Consider the following 17,796-nt stretch of genomic DNA (forward strand, 5'->3'; position numbering starts at 1 on the left):
TTAGTCTACATATAGCATTTTCCATCTTTTTTCCTCACAGCCCTGCTGAAAAAAAACAACAACAATAGAACATCGCATAAATTCTAATGGTTTCCACTACAAATACCATTACAAACCATCAACTATCCATTAAAATCATTACCATTATTGGTCCTTAACAGTATCCACTAGACATAACATATCACCAATAGAAGGCAACAAAATACCTGTAGAGACCCACAGGGACCATTACAGTTTCCATTAAAACCAATACAATTCCATTAAAACCATTACAAACTCTATGAGAGTTTCTATTGTTTTTTTTTTTGTTGTTGTTTGTTTTTGTTTTGTTTTGTTTTTTTTTGGGGGGGGGGGGCAGGGAGATTTTTACTTGTTACTCTGCTGTAGCTTCATTTCAAAGATTTTTAAAGCAAAATCATATGAACATCTATGTGGAAAATCAGAACTTTAATTATAACTCAGGAGGGAGACTGACCACATGTAAATAGCGAACAGGGACCTTGTATGAGAGGTCAGTTCCTATTTTTGTCTGTTTTCTGCTGCCAGTCAACCGGTTCAACCTGATATGACATGCAGATTATTTTGCATAATTTTGCTGAAGTTGTGACACTTGTTGGCACACAGCAGCACATGGGCACAGTCTGAGAGAAAGAGCAAGCCTCACTCAGCTTTCTTCCTGCTTCATACAGAGACAAGCCTAAACGCTGCTCAGCCTGGAATCTCACACTCACTCGCCTTTGGGGGATTTAACCACCATTCCAAGGGGCATTATGTTAAGGAAGTGGAACATGATCTCAGGATTTACCCTGTGACTTAAAGGAAGGAGCGAGATTTTGATCAGAAACAACAGGTTAGTGACTTTTCATAAGTTGTATAATATCCACAGCGAGTGTTAAAGAAGTTAAACGTGTCTGTATATGTTTCTGTTTTTAACTGTAAATCAGTAAACTGCTTTCGGTTGTGTTAGATCCCATATGGTCTTCCTGATCTCTGGACGATTTCGCAAACACATATAAGATTTATGTTTTAAACGATACACAGTCTTGTCAATGAAACACATTCGGTTGTGTGATCAAGAGTGCGTTGCCTGATTTATTTTTTAATATATATACATATAGTCCGATACTGTATGTTGTAGGAGTTGTTTTAATGTAAAGTTGTTGAATGACTGACGATGATTGGCAGTACTGGTTGATTTGTTTCAGTTTGATAAAATATTACGAGCGTTACAATGCCCACATTAAACAACGAGTCAATTGACTGATTCGATTCCTTTGAACAAATCGAACCTCGCGCTTTCGATACTTTGATTCATTAGTGAGAGAAATGTAATAAAACATGATATTTTCTCCCATTTCCCCCTCTCCTGAAGGAAATCACACATTTCATACTCAAGCCTTGCTTATATAACAAGCCATTTTTGTCTAAGTATATGTAATAATTTAGTAACGTGGCTAATCTACAATTTACTGTATATCCATAGTAACTGTGTATTATTTAGGCTCAAACAATACATACTATACAACCATAATTTTTTGACAGTTAAGTCAACCTGCTGAAAAAAAAAACAATAGAAACCATCACAGAAATTTTAATGGTTTAACAACAAGTACCATTACAAACCATTAAACCCTTAAAACCTTTACCATTACCATTACTATTGCCACCAATAGAAGGCAACATATTACCTGTAGAGACCCACAGGGACCATTACAATTTCCTTTAAAACCAATTCCAATTATCATCAGTGAAACCATTACAAATTCTATGAGGGTTTCTATTGTTTGTTTTGATTTCCACCATGGCAGCTAGCAAGTTAAAGCTTCATAAATAAAGACATAGACAGTTAAAGAGACTTAACATGGTTTGTTTGTGCTTGTGAATTTTTCATTTTAAAAAATCCTACACTCCTGGGCAAAAATAAATAAATAAATAAATAAAAATGGTTCATGCCCAAAATAGCAAAATATTAAGCTTTTAATGGTCAACAAATCATTGGTGAGGAAATGAAAGAATTAAACAAATAGATAAAGTAACTTAGTCTTGTGGGTAAACTTGCAGACATCATTTGCTTTTGTATTATTTGATTTCTTTTATTTTTTACTGTATTTTAAGTTTGTGCACCCAAACATGTGTTAGTTTGAATTTTACATCAAACATTAGATTTTTACCTTTGCATACAAAAAAGACTATATATGAGTGATATATAAGAGAATATCTCTGTTTCTAGCTTTTCCCCAAAGAGTTCACTAAAGCAAAAGTAAACGAGCAAATGGTGACAGGAAGTCTCAGGAGTGCATTTGCTTAATTCTTGCTAATTTTCTGACCAATGATTTGTTGTTAAGACCATTAAAATCTTAATATTTTGCTATTTTGGGCTTGACCCATTTTTTACCCAGGAGTGTACTATTTCAAATCGCTGATCAGTAAAAACAGTACAAGCTTATGTGCAGAACTGGAACAAAACCTTACACATTTGCATAACTATTATTCACAATAGCATATGTATTTGACGCAAGGTTAAATTAATGATTTCTAAAGCCTCGGTTATGACATAACTTTACCAGCTTATGCTACCCATTTTCTGTTCTTTTAAAATAAGGCACACATAGTTGCATCATGCAGCTAAAACACTGATAAAACACTCATATTTGTGTGCTGTAAATATAGCCTAGAACAATGACCCTTTTTTCTGAACTTTTTTTTTCCTGTATTTTTAGCCTGATGGAAGGAGAGGGAAGCTCTAAAGGAAATTCCAATAGTGCTGACATGTCTCAATTACTTCCCCTTCTGGCAGAAACACATAAGTCTGTAGCAGAAGGAGAGAGGGCCAGTGTGGTTGAGAGTCTGGAGGAGAAACACACAGAGATAATGGGACTGTCGACAGGGAATGAGGGAAAGGAGGGCTCACAGGTTGTCAATTCAAGGCCAGAGAGCACTGCTGTCTGTTTAAGAGATTCTGAGTTGTCCTCTAAAACTAAGCTTTGTGGATACCTCCACAAGCAGGCTGGGCCCCTGAAAACCTGGAAATGTCGTTGGTTCACCTACGAGGAGAAGAAGTGTCAGCTGTTTTATTATCGCACTGCACAGGACTTGAATCCTCTTGGCAAAGTGGAGCTGCGGAATGCCACGTTTAGCTACCCACTGCAAGGAGAGGAAGGGACCTTCCACATTCAGACACCTGAGCGCACTTTCATACTTAAGGTATGCTTACCGTCAAGTTCTGACCAAGCTTTAATGTATTATTATTATTATTATTATTATTATTATTATTATTATTATTATTATTATTAAAAATAATTACAACCACATGACTGAATTCTCAGAAGGTGCTGATTAATTTTCAATAACAGCAGCTCTAACAGTAGTGCCAGAGTATATATTTATAAGCACATTCTCATGTATATTAAAGCATTTCTAATAATGCACTCATTCTTATATGTTATTGTTTCTATAATAACAGCTCATATTTCTATAGCAACAGCCCACTTGTATCACAAACATGCCACATCATCTAAGCCTAATAATAAACAGATTTTTTTTTAATGGTGTTATTTAACAAAGAAAAACGTATAATTGTTTATATGGTGAAGATTTCTGTAAGGAGATGTTTATTTAATATTTATGGAGTGTCAGTCCCCAGTGTCAGTACTTTACCATTTCCAGTGAGTAAGTTTTCCATCACAGGAAAGTCTTCAGGACAGATAACTTTGTGCTTTCCAGTTTGTCAGTAACATGACATGCTGTGTGGGTATGTTTTTTTTCTTATTAACTTCAGGAGAGAGATAAAAGAAAGGTTGACAAGTGAAGAACTGTTTATAACTGCTAAGCTGCTATAGCTGATAACAGGAACTAATTGTTTCATGGATGTTCCATAACATTAAATGTAACTACAGTATAAACATTTTAAACTATAAACATTAATAAGTAAAAATAAATTGATAATAATTGATAAATTGCTGGAATTAAGTATAAACACTGGTCACAGATCGCTGCACGCTCCCCTAGATGCTACGTCTTTGCATCTAAAGGACTGCTGTTATATCTTTAAGAGTACAGTTTAAACAGTTTATACCTTGTAGAAGAAAAATGCAGCTTTTTAGTACCATTTTATGGGCACTGATTCACTGATTAATAATGTTTTATTAGTCATGTTTCGAATGATTAAAACGGTTACCCTTGGATTCATGTTTGTTTTGTCTATGCTATGTTGCAACATGCTGCTGCCAAGCAGCAACTCATTCTAGCAGTACACTCAGATGGATTATTAGGCTTGCAATTAAGAAATGTCTTCTATTCTCATGACAATAACTGACTCCCTTTGACGGCACAACCTATTTATTTAATTACCTATTTAACCTACATATTTTTATAAATAAATATACATTTTAATATCATTGGTATCTAAGGGAATAATTTAACTACAACTGTCGAGTGGAGTTTTCAGGAATACTAAATTTTCCACATTTGCTACAGAGGCTTTACTGTATCATGTGGCAAAGATATATGATCCTGTACACTGTTATACGCTTAAACTGTATCAGTGAACAGCTGCATCTGTGTCTCAGTAAAGCATCTGGTTTCAGGCAGCAAACAGAGATGCTAAGATGTACTGGCTCCAGCAGCTGCAGCTGAGACGTTGGCAGCACAGAGAGCAGCTTTGTGCAGATTCCCCACTGCCAATGCCAGAGAAGCCCACACAGGATGACCAGCAGTATTTAGACACCTGCCCTGGTAAGAACAAAAGAACTATCACAAGATTAATAAATCACAAGGCAACACATGATGCAGCACGGCATTCGCAAGCTTCGTATTTGTATACAGTGGGGATTTTTTTTTGTAGGGATGTGAGACGGTCTTCCGTGTGATAGAGAAGTAGTTTAATAGAAAGTGAAAATTCATTTGGTAATGGTATAGCAGAGTAGGCATGTGTGGTGGTCTGGGGAAACTCTGATATTGCTGTGGTTGAATTCTGTGGCTGTGGGCATCAGTGAGGTCAGGCACTGATGTTGGGTGAGAAGGCCTGGGGTGCAATGCATGTCTTCATCAACCTTGCTTTTATTTGAGCCTATTAGTTCCAGTGAAGGGAAATTGTAATGTTACAGGATATAAAAACATGCAATACAATTGTGTGATTGCAACTTTATGGCAACAGTTTTAGGGAAAAAAACACATATAGTCATATAATGGTCAGGTGTCCACATACGTTTGGCCATATGATGTATTTTGCCTGACGATCATAGCACAAAGATCATCATCAACCACTTTAAGCCTTAGAATATTTTCAGTTATTCATCTTGAGGCATCTGTTTAGTAACTGCTATAAATGAATCAGTAACTACAGTAAAACTAATATGGAACGTATGCATACACAAGAGTAAGAAATGTAAATCAACAGGTGACACTGTTCAGTCAACACTGAACACTGAACACCTCTCTACCAATTAAGATCATTCTAATTTTATAATGACTGAACTAGGTGTATTTTTAACTCCTGAATCTAAAGACAGACAAAGACAAAACTAAAAGTAAAACTTAAAGGAGTGCTCAGTCACAGAGGTGCCAACTTTATGGGTTAACCATAGCATTTACTGTTGCTGACTCTTTGTTATGGCAGTACAGTCGGAAAAAAATTCTGGCAACTCAGCTAAAGCAGAGGTCAGACCAAACATGAATAACGTTCCCCCAGCTTAAAAACAAACTCACTGAAGGAGAACGGACCCAGGGCATGAAACACACATGTTTCTGGTAGCATTACTTTCACTTCATGTCGACTTTATCACCTTTACTTGTCAATTCATTAACACTGGTCTTGGTCTATGGACTCTTTGGTTGGTGTAAATAATTAAAAGCAGTCTGAACAATCACTTTGCTATATTTTTACTGTTGCTTGGCATACATCTGAAAAATAGCCAACTATCTAACGTTATAACTGTATTCTCGCTAAACTCATGTACCACCTTAGCTGCCTGTAATCACCTGGTGTTCAATCAGAAAATAGTGTAGCAAAAATCCAGTGTGGTGGTAGTATTTATAATTCTATATAAATCATTCTATGCTTATTATGCTTATGTTTCATATCATAACTTAATGGTGAACCAGTGTAAAGTGACATCCATAATTGGAAAAGTTTATACACAATTTACTAAAACCTCTTTAAAGCAAAAGGTTTACCATTATGTCCGAAAATAAGGTACACACCCAAAATAAGATTGCATTGTTTACTTCTTATCTCCGGGAATGAGTAATCATAGCAAATTATGGAAACTTAAAGCGGGACAGGATATGCATCTGGCAAAGTGTACACAGGAAGCACAGGAAAACCCCTCTACAGACCTGATCACTGACCAGACACATGTGACCAGTGTTTGCACAATCCAAACGTTCTCCTTCCATATTTAAACTGTTATAACTTCTCTAAAGCAGGTTCTTTTTCACCATACTTCAACATAGAGTTACAGATGTGTTATGTAAGTTATCTGGAAAGTTTTCAGTATTTTAATCTGAGCTATCCTTATCTGTAATCGTTCTGAGAACAGGAGAAGGGTGTGGGTACCTTGGGGAACTTTGTGCTCCATTGAAATAACGTTAATGTTGTTAGTGCTGCAGAGAGGTCCAGTAAATGTCAGGCAAATACTAGCTGGAAATCAGTTAGGCTTGGCTAAAATCCTATATTACTCCCAGCTTTCCATCCAATAATATGAAACTGATCAAGTTAGCTGCTGACTCATCCTTCAGTTACAAGCAGGCTGGAAACATAGATTTATGCATTTCTATATCTTTCTGATCTCAGCACATTCAAGGGCAGTAATTATTGTCTGCACTGTAATTACTTTAATGATACTGTAATTACATGAACACTGTAGGAGTTCACTGGTAGATTTGACCAGCAAGTGGTTCCTGCCTTCTTATTGGCATTTCACTATTATATCACCATAATATAATGTAGGAATGAGCACTGTCATTCTGACTGTTTGTAATATTATTTGTCTGTGGGCAAATTTTATTTTATTTTTTTAAATTTCCCCACCGGTCATATAGAAATTAATACAGTGAGTGTTTTATTGCATAACAAATAGTTCGAAGCTCTTTCATCGACTTTCATTTTGACCTGCAAATTCATTAACATTTATGAGCTAATATAATACATACAGTACACATGTACACAGTACACATATATTGTATGTGAGAGTGTGTCTAAACCAGAAGAGCTGAATCACTATATGATGTTAAATGAAGGGGTTGATGAGGGGATTGTTGTGAATATAGAGTATGTGGGTGGGTGTGATGTGGAAACATGATTCGGATACTGTTGCAATGCTCTGATGCTTTTTTCTGCACTGCTTGCGAATTGCATCTACTGTATTTCCTGTACATGGCCCAGAGGCATGCCAGATAAATGACAACTAATAATTCACATCATTTGTAGGATTATCTTTTCTGATAATCCATGAACTCTGGGCTATGACCTACATTACCAAATTATCACATCCAGTTCAGCCTTACTCACTTGCATGTCTATTCACATACAGATGATTAGCAATATTACACTGCATAAGAAGTGAGACCTATTGTAAATCAGAGTACTTAATCTTGAGTGGGCTTGTATGAGTGCACAGCTGCAGGATGCAGACTCACATAGCAGTGACTATTACAGGAAGTGAAGAAACAAATGTCTGGAGCACTTAAACAGGTGTAAAATGTAAAAGCTCTGAAATTCTGTATTGCATAATATTACAGCTGCAGATGGATTAAGGTTATTTTGAGCTCAAACTGTTGTTTGACTAACTTCATGCAAATAGATGTTTGTAGGTTTGTTAATATTTTGCATATATGTTCATTTACACCGTGCCTTAACATATAGTACGCACAACATGGTGTACTTTTATAAGAAAACAATAAACATTATGATTATTTTCCTATAACAGCACAAAATGTTTTATTCTTCTTATACAGCAGCAAAAAATCTCTAATCTCTATTTATTAAACAACATGCTGTCATTTTTATCCATTTATTATTACTTTTAATGTTGTTAAGTTAGCTCCTGTTATCATGCACGATATAAACGTCATTCCCTCTCCGGCTTCTCGTTTTTTCTCTCTCTAGTTAATAAGACAAAAAAAAAAATGCCTCTTGTAACTAGCAATGTCCTCCTTCCTTGGACTTTCCCTTTTGCAAAAAAACTAAAAGAACAGCTTTACCTCTAAATGTTAAACAGCGCTGACATTGGAGACACCTTCCATAAATGTTAAATAAACATCACCATGTCTATAATTATACATTTTCAGTATTAAACAGCAGCGTGCTCTTTAATCTAATTATATTAATATTAGGTCATGTAGAGCATCCACCATGCAAGTCCCTGTGAATGAGCTATTATACATTTGATAACATATTAGAAGAGTGCATTAATATCCCATCACCACCGGTTTGCTCAATAGGGATGAATTCACACACTTAAAATCTGTATCCTGTGTTTATATGTTTCCGTAAAGCTGCTTTGAGACAATGTCCATTGTTAAAAGCGCTATACAAATAAAATTGAATTGAACTGAATTGAATTGAATATAAACCTGTGATTTGAATTACAGCTGGCACTAATGATAGAGCTGCTGTTAGGGAAATCATTTCTGGGAATTTAGCAGCTCTCTGATATAAAGGATATTAATTCACACACTGTTCATTTATGTGAAAAGTATTATCATTTTGCTGCAGAAATCAAAAGTGTCAGTTTTAGCTTTAATAGTTTTAAGCAGTTTGGGGTGTTTCCTCACTAACAATGACTCACCTACAGGTTTGCTAGACATGCTGTTACGTGACAACACTTTGCCCTGAATTACATTCCACTCTGCTAGAGCGTTTACCTTGAGTGGAAAAGTTTGTGGTTTCACTGACTATTTTACCATGTGCTACCACATATAGTGTTATGCATCTCCCGCTACCGTTTATGCTTTATATAGTTTGACCGGCTGAAAAAAGAATGGCATCCTATTGTGGTCATAGCGATTCATTAAAAATAAATAAAAATAGTAATAATAAAAAATTTATTTCAGAAACCTAACAAACCAACCAACAAGGTTCATCTGACACAGATGCGCTCCTCGTTTTTCACTCATGTGGGCAGCTCACTCCAAGTATAGTTTCATGTAGTGTTCACATATATATTAGTTCAAGATCTGTACCAGGTTGCATAATCACAATCAGGTGCTGATTCAGCTGTGTTTTGTTTTGTTGTACTGTAGAAAACTTCCTGCCCATGGTGAAGATCCCGTCCGGTCTGGTCGGAGTGGAAGCAGCCAATGTTCCTGTACAAACAAACCCACTCAACGTGTCCATTAAACACCCACTCATTGAGATACAGTGAGTGCAGGACTCAGGTGTCTTACAAGAATAGATCAGAATATACTTGCTTAATCTTAGTTTAAAGTATAAGAGAGTATAATAATGGTGTAGTTTTATTTATTGCAAAATAAAGACTTTTTTTTTTAGTGATGGGCATTCCATTTGTTTTCTCTTTTAAGGAAGCTGAGGTTTGTATTACACCATAAGATCATTCAAGTTCCTAAGAACATTATGCATTCATGTTGTATTCATCGTTTCCAACCTATTACAGTCCTACAGAATTAATGGAGTCAAAAAAGTAGAAGATCTAAATGTCTGACGTAGTGAACTGTACTAACATGTTTTTTTTTTTTGTGTGTGTGTGTGTGTGTGTGTGTGTGTGTGTGTGTGTGTGTATGTGTGTGTGTGCGTGTGTGCGTGTTACAGAAACTCAGTACAGAGCTTTCTCCTTCGCCGGCCATCTATGGAAATGAGCCGTAGTGTATTTTGGGTAGAACCACCAGCCACCCTGGCTGATACCCCAGGAATTAATCCCTCCTCCAGTACAACTAGTAAGCAATACAATGAAATGTATATTTCCTTTTAAAATAAACAATGTGAAACACCCCTTGGTCAGATTTTGAAGGTAACTTGGAGACTGGAACCAAAATTTGGAGATTTTATGAAAAAGTGACACACTTTTTACACATATCTATAATTGCAATGCATTATCTTGAGTGTATCTAATTACATCCCACTCTTCCACAGCCCCTGAAATCTCCCATGCCCAGACATCACCTCCAAGCTCGGGTCTGGATCCTGAAGTGGAGTGTGAGAAGCCGTGTGAAAAACTCCTGACCCACGGTTCTCTAACACTACCCAATGGGAAACTTAAGAAAACAAACTCTGCCACCTTTCCATTCGACCGCAAAGAGGCAAACACTGTTGACCTTCTGTCACGCCTTAAACAGGAGAATCTCACACTGGCCGTGGAGGTCCAAGCCCAGAAGGTGGAGATTACAGATAATAATAGATAGGAATTGCAGTTTATAACCTGCTCAGTGATGGCTGGACATGCTATTAAATGGGAAGCTAAAATCTGATATCTGTTAATAGTTTGACAAAGAAACTATTAGGGTTGAGCAATATATCAATACCTGAAATATTCGATATTTGTCATTACCACTGAATCCGCAACTTTACAGGACAATTATGTTTCATTAGGGAATGATTTGACATTTGAAATTTAATAAAACGGATGGAGACATTTCAGAATTAAACCTAATATCGATGTCTTTATTTCTTTATCATTGTCCTTTTATCCTGCTAGCGCATTAACACCAGACACCCCTGAACCAGAACTTGATCCAGCTCTGTGTATGTGTGTTGTTAGGAATTGGTGTGGCTGCTGCACAAAGCCCTGGAGGCAGCTCAGCTGGAGAAGCGTGCGTGTGCTCAGTACCTGGCAGCTGAGAGCGAGCAGGAGCGTCTGGAGTTGGTGCGTCACAGCGAGCGCTGCACCACAGACCTGCGTGAGCGTCTGGAGCAGCTGCGGCGTGAGAACGAGGGACTAAGGAGAAGCCTGGAGGAGAGGGATGCACATGTGAAAGAGCTACAGGACAACGTGAAGATGCTCATGGAGAAGAACCAGGCCAAGCAGGAGGTCATCGTCAAACTATCTGAGCAAATGTCTGCATGCATTGCTGACCCGAGACGCACCATCTCTTCTGACCGTATCAGCTCAGAGAGCCTCAGGCAGCTTGTACAGGAGATGGACAACCTCAAGGTGGGCTGACGCCGATTAGTAAAAATGTAGCACCTTAAAGTATGTAGTTCAAAGTGTCAGCAGGATTAGATATGGTAATTCACTGGTAAAGAAAGGATGTAGCCAGACAATGGGGTGGTCAGGTAGTATGTATCCTGTTTTGTCTGTTGTGCCTGTATGTTGACTGGTCACTGTGGACCAATCACAATGAGGCATTCAAATGAATCTCATGTGATGCACTGGCTAGTGTTGTATGTTATTTCCATCCATGAGCTAATCACAGTGAATTATTCAAATAAAGCTGTCAGGTGTTATAGATATTGAATAGATATAGAAATAAGTGATTGTATATACTGTGTAAAAATAAAAATAAACCTTTTAAACCAAAATTATAGAAAACATGGCAGATATGTAGCATAAATGCAAAAAAATAAAAATAAATTCAGACTAATACAATTTACAAACAAGAAGTAAGCAAACTGAAAACATTTTTTAGTTAATATAATGGCAATATATTCATGTTAATTGTCATGAATAGTTATAGTTATATAACATATGTATTAATTGAATAATCTTGAATTTACCCACATCACTAGACCGCCAGTTTATAGTCATTTGAAACCACATGTGTACACAGCAGATCCAAATAATAAACAAAGGAAGCAAATGGGGAAAGATGTTTGAAATCCTGAAAAGCTGTATACATGAGAAATTTGTTTTGAATTTGTTGCCTGAGCATGTTCAGGAATAATTCCAGCATGTTGTGTCTTCCGTTTATTGTATACAAACACTGCAAGTTTATTATTTGCACATTAACAGCATGACACAAATGATTTATTAGACAGAATAATGGTTTTGTGGTATGTGCTAACAGCATGATCCGCACAAACAAATATCCACAGATGTCTTTGTTAGTAAGAATCTATAATGGTTTTATGAAGTAGATTCTTTTATTTAAAACATGTGGTTTGTTTCTGATGCGTTTCAGGATGACATGGAAGCTTACAAAACCCAGAACAAGTTCCTGAACTCAGAGATCTACCAGCTGACCAAACTGTGGCAGAACAGCTCAGAGCAGGAGAAATCGCTAATGGTGAAGGTGAGGGCGCTCCACTCCCACTTGTTTAAAAAAATCTCAAACATTTCAAGTCGCATCACTTGTTGACGGAGTTAATCTGTCATGCGATTGCGCAATTATTCACTAGACATCATTGTCTACAGTTGTTTGACAAGCTGAAGATAACATCTGGAATTTCACAGATTCTTGTAGAAAATTGTTATTGCAAGCAATTTATGGAAGAACATTTCATAACCTGAGTTGCACTGTGTCTGTCCTGACCATGTGGATTAATTCTAATGTCAGGACACATTCAATGAGAATTCAAGGATGCTTCCCAGTAGGAATAATCTGTGCCCTTAGTACCCCATATGAATAATGCACACTAAGGACACCAACAATGTACAGTCTACAATAGACACAAACTAACCCACGAACTCTAGCTAGTTAACTAAAAGCTTCTTTTTTTTTACCCTAACTGTGTATCTTATCTGATCAGTGTATTTTTTTTTTTCTCTAACCTGTTGAAAGTGCCAGGGACGACCTGAATAGTTTTAGCATGGTAGCCAAAACACAGGGCAGTAAATAAGCAGTAGGTAAGCAGATGTCCTGGATGACTCACTCTTCCCTAATATAACCGAGTTTGAAATACAAAATTACAGAGAACCTGGCACCTTTTGTTTAGTCACTAGCTGGCCACCATGAATTCTCTAGCCAGACAATTTATCAGCTTTAAATAAATATCTCACCCCTTCAGTAAGAAAAAAGCTTGAATTCCTGAATCAGTTTGTAGTATTATATTGAATTTCACATTGGCTCCCATTTGTTAACGCTCTCCCTCTCTCACTTCAGTGATTAGAAGAGAATTTGTCACATAAACACTGCAGCACAGTGAAATTCTTTTTTCTTTTTTTTTCTTTTCTTTTTTTTTTTTTTTTGCATATCCCAGCTTGTTAGGAAGCAGAGGACAGAGCACCATGGAAACAGCACCCCTGCCTGGAGCAAATATAGTTCAGGGCAATGCTCAAGCCCTCAACAGTGGCACCTTGGCAGTGCTGGGACCAGAAGGTTGGCATGAACCTCCAACCTTCTGGTCAGTATCCCAGAGCCTTAACCATTGAGCCACCACTGCCAAGTTACCAGCTCCTGTCTGTCACTCTGAAGTCAGACTTCTTTCATGCCTAATGTAGGAGTGTGCTGATGTTTGATGTATCTGAGCTGGTGTATGACATACAGGATGTGTACAAATTTACCAGGAAGACAGACTCGGCACCCTTAATACAGCTCTGACTGTGAATTAGTATCACTATTACAAAACTCTCAGGGTGACTCACAGCATCTCAGGAGCATCATATTGTATTGCATCATATTGTATTGCATCATATTGTACTGTCTCCTGAGTTACATTCATCAATCCTATGCACTGTAGCTTTCAATACAATTGCAGTATCTGTGTTTGTATATGTGTGCATGTGTATCAGTGTGCCTATCTGGAAGCCAGCAACTGTCAGATGGAGAGCAGGTACCTGGGAGTCCTAAGAAAACTCCAGGAGAATAATGAACTGAATGCCGGGCAAAGTGCTGTTATCAGGAAGTTAATAGAAGAGGCACTACAGGCCGATCAGAAAGATGTCATCAGATTCGACACTATCAGGTAAAAGTGAAGACATTTTAAGGGCATACATAATGAAGCTTCAGTTGTTTTGCTTAAGAAACTTGTACTCTTACTATAGAATTCTGTGTTTGTGATTATTATTTTCATAAATCTTGTCATTATGATATTGCAGAAGCTTGCACTTTTGACCAATTTTTTTCTGTGAGTGTGTTGAAAAATTTGTGCCGTTCCAAATTTTGGTCAAATTATTGAAGGCTGTTGATTAACCTTGACACTTCATGCAGTAGATAAATGCAATATGGATTTTTTTGGTCTATTCTGTCCAACCTTAATACTTGAATTCCCTAATCTTTGAATCCAAATCTTCATACATCTAAACCAAATTGTGAGGTTTGATACAAAGACATAGTAACTATGATTATTCAAATCTAGTGTAAAAACAATCACATAAGTCCTGACTAACACATGGCTCTGTTCTTCAGGGAATACGATGAGTACGGCTTTAAGATCATCCCCGACTATGAAGTGGAGGACATGAAACTGCTGGCTAAAATCCAAGCCCTGGAGATCCGCTCTCACAATCTGCTCCAGCAGGAAACTGGTGACCGGTCACTTCTGGCCCGCTGGACTCAGTTTCTGGGAGGTCGTTCTCCTGATGTTCTCTCCTTGAGTGAGGAGCTGAAGACTCTGGTGCGAGCAGGAATCCCGCGTCAGTACAGGTCGTGTATGTGGCGCTGGATGGTGCGGCTCAGGACGAACACACTGCGCCAGGGCCACCCTGACCTTTTCCAGCAGCTGTGCGAGAAGAGCCGAGCCACTCCGCACTCGGCAGCCAGGCAGATCCAGCTGGACCTGCACCGCACACTCACCACCAACCAGAGCTTCTCATCACCCTCTAGTCCAATGCTGCAGAAGCTCCAGAGAGTCTTGCTGGCGTTCTCCTGGCAGAACCCAGCTGTCGGCTACTGTCAGGGACTCAACAGGTACACACACACACCAAACACAACACTCTCTGAGCAACATAAGTGTTTTAAAGCTCTAGTCTGAATTGTTTTTTTGTCAGAAATGAGCTGAAACTAGCTGTTTTGAAACTCTAAAACAAATAGTTACAGCCACTTCCTTAGTGTTCCCTCCAAACCTCACCCACAAAGTACATATGCATAATATGATAGACTTTCAAGTAGAGACACCTCCTTGTCCTGATTGGGTGGAAGTTTGTGTTTAATAACTTAATTTAATAACTCACCAAGAACTACTACTGTTATAGGTCTTATTTCTTTGTTATGCACCTTATGGACTGTTAAATTTGATCAAAATTGTGGCAGTCACTCAAAAGTGTAGTTTTGTGCAAGTCACACAAAGAAGAAGTTGTTCATTTCCTAATATAAAGTTTGTCATCAACATGCATGCATAATGTCAACATGAATGAAACCACAAATTTACAAACTAGGAAGTTAACTAGAGCGACTTTAAATACAATGTATTGGTAAGTGGTTTAGGTTCTAGACTGGAAAGTGCCGCTAATTAAAATAAATATAATAATAATAATAATAATAATAATAATAATAATAATAATAATAATAATAATAATACAGTAAATATGATGTTTGATATGTGAACAGTTACACTGTAATATTATTATAAGGGGGTCTGTGATATTTTTTTTATACTGAATGGGCTGCAAAAATATTAAGAACCCCTTATCTACATTGTCTTCTATATCTTGGTATAGTACAGACAGGAGCATATATTTTATTAACCTCTAAGTGTCTTAGAAATCACCTTTATGTGTATAAAGCTATACGTATATATTTTTTAATAAAAAAAATATTTTTGTACGTTTTCAATGTTAGAGAATAAAAAATGGCATGGAATGAATAAGCCTAAAACATAACCTGCTACAATAAAAGATTGTAAAAACACGTGACCTGCGTGTTAGAAAGCAGAATAGAGAAGATGATGTGTAAATCTTTCAGAAGAAAAATTTAAAGAATTATGCTGCAAGTAAACAATTGTAAAAAACCACCATATGTGCAAAAGTAAATACGATTTACAACCAAGCAAACCTGATCATCGTTATCCTTGCTTGTCTTGAACTTTGGCAAGCCACCAAGCTCATATTTCGGCCAGCCTTGTATCCTGACTTTATAGTTTGTTGTGGGCAATATTAAAGCTGTGCTAAAGTAACACAAGAAATCCAGAGGTTCAAATTCACTACATTTCTGCAAGCACACAAATCTCACTGCCCTGGCATGGCACATGGCACACACGTGTGTATAGACACACGACGATGTGAGCGCCAGGGTTGATGTCATCTTAAAGGGCTGATGTGTATGATATTATGTAATCCTCATCATAACAGTTTGAGATTATTCCAAGAGACTTGTAGCAGGAGACAGTTTGCAATACTATTGCATTAAGCTTATTTTAATGCATCCTGCTCAATTAAAGATGGAGAATTAGGTATGTACTAGTAGTAGTGGTAAAAATTAGCATTGGCTCATTAGTGCTCTGTAATGGCCAATACACACACACACACACACACACACACACACACACACACACACACACAGCAGGCAAGAAAGGAAATTCTGACATCTGGTGGTCAACCTTATGAATTAGCATTGATAATTTGCACCAGCATACAACGGTACAGCAGAATTGCACTTGTATATGTTGATGTACCTTTTGTGTATATGTGTGTGTCTGTTATGTTGTCTTCAGACTGGCCGCTATTGCCCTGCTGGTACTGCAGAGTGAGGAGGAGGCTTTCTGGTGTCTAGTGGCCATAGTGCAGTTCATCATGCCTAAGGACTACTACACCAAAACTCTTCTGGGCTCTCAGGTACCAGTTTATAAACTAAAAACAAAAGCCCAATGCTTGTTGAGGTCTATAAATAGTGTGTTCTGATCACACATTCAATGTTTCATTTATATGTCACGATGCAGGCAGACCAGCGTGTGTTTAAGGACTTTATGGCAGAGAAGTTGCCACGGTTGGTGGCTCATTTAGATGAATACAATGTGGACGTGTCCCTCGTCACTTTTAACTGGTTCCTGGTGGTGTTTGTGGAGAGTTTGCCCAGTGACATCCTGCTTAAAGTCTGGGATGCTTTCCTCTATGAAGGCACTAAGGTATAACACTGTGCTCTAAGCCTAACACTAAGCTGTAAGGATAATAAGTACTGTAAAAAGGTTTGAAATATATTAAGTCACACAGGAGAATAGTGTATCTAAAAAAAAAAACCCCAAATAAACAAAGGAGATATCACAATTAGTCTTTAGTATTTGAATGCTGATATCACTTTTTTTGCTATGTGACATTTTTACATTTATTTATGCAAATAAGGCTTAGTCTAATTAAACATGCATTGATTTACATACTTAATACAACCAAATATCAAGTCTTTGGAGTATAGTAGCGTTAAAATAGCAAACCCTACTGCTATAATTGTGCATTATAAAAAAGGCCATGAACTTATTTAAAAATATATTATCATTTTTATTGTGCTGTTATATATTCATTTGATTGTTTTTCTATCAAATAAATGGTTTCCTAGCTGAGTAGTCTCAAACATTTTTCTCAGACCTTTGCATGGTGCTGTAGATATGCGTCTAAATTTAAACTGGGGTTATAGAGAAAAATCCTGTCACCTAAAAAAAGAAAAGACTGTATGTATACTGTATCAATGACTGAACTTGAGTATTCCTGTAAGCTTAATCACTTAGATATTACTCTAGATAAAATATAGCTAGACTATATCTTGGGGGCAGTGGTGGCTTAGCGGTTAAGGGTCTGGGTTACTAGTCAGAAAGTTGGGAGTCCAAGCCCTGGCACTGCCAAGCTGTACTAACCCTCAGGGGCACAGTATCATGGCTGACCCTGTGCTTTGACCCCAACTCCCTGGTATGCTGGGGTATGCAAAGAAAAGAATTTCACTGTGCTGTGACCAATAAAGACTCATTATCATTATAGAAATAATGCAAAACATTGTCTTGTTACACTAACTGTGGACTGTTTATTTGTTTGCAGGTGA

At 37.4% G+C, this 17,796-nt stretch overlaps 1 protein-coding gene across 5 annotated transcripts in view; it reads left to right on the forward strand.

Annotated features, from left to right (window-relative positions):
* Positions 1-613: 613 nt before the first annotated feature.
* Positions 614-17,796, forward strand: part of tbc1d2 (TBC1 domain family, member 2) — a 20,244-nt gene continuing 3,061 nt past the window's right edge. Inside the window, exons 1-13 of one of the 5 annotated variants that reach the window (XM_017486096.3) lie at positions 614-850; positions 2,721-3,204; positions 4,587-4,734; positions 9,244-9,361; positions 9,770-9,894; positions 10,091-10,332; positions 10,716-11,108; positions 12,076-12,186; positions 13,626-13,798; positions 14,242-14,742; positions 16,484-16,604; positions 16,709-16,894; positions 17,793-17,796. The exon at positions 17,793-17,796 is cut by the window's right edge and continues 118 nt beyond it. In XM_017486096.3, the coding sequence (XP_017341585.2) occupies positions 2,725-3,204; positions 4,587-4,734; positions 9,244-9,361; positions 9,770-9,894; positions 10,091-10,332; positions 10,716-11,108; positions 12,076-12,186; positions 13,626-13,798; positions 14,242-14,742; positions 16,484-16,604; positions 16,709-16,894; positions 17,793-17,796 (2,602 nt within the window). In that variant the 5' untranslated portion in view covers positions 614-850; positions 2,721-2,724. Of the gene's footprint in view, positions 851-2,720; positions 3,205-4,568; positions 4,735-9,243; positions 9,362-9,769; positions 9,895-10,090; positions 10,333-10,715; positions 11,109-12,075; positions 12,187-13,625; positions 13,799-14,241; positions 14,743-16,483; positions 16,605-16,708; positions 16,895-17,792 lie in introns of all 5 variants that reach the window. The other 4 variants (XM_017486097.3, XM_017486099.3, XM_017486098.3 and 1 more) reach the window with 4 other exon arrangements.

This window comes from Ictalurus punctatus, chromosome 14 (assembly GCF_001660625.3).
Source record: "Ictalurus punctatus breed USDA103 chromosome 14, Coco_2.0, whole genome shotgun sequence".
NCBI lineage: Eukaryota > Metazoa > Chordata > Actinopteri > Siluriformes > Ictaluridae > Ictalurus > Ictalurus punctatus.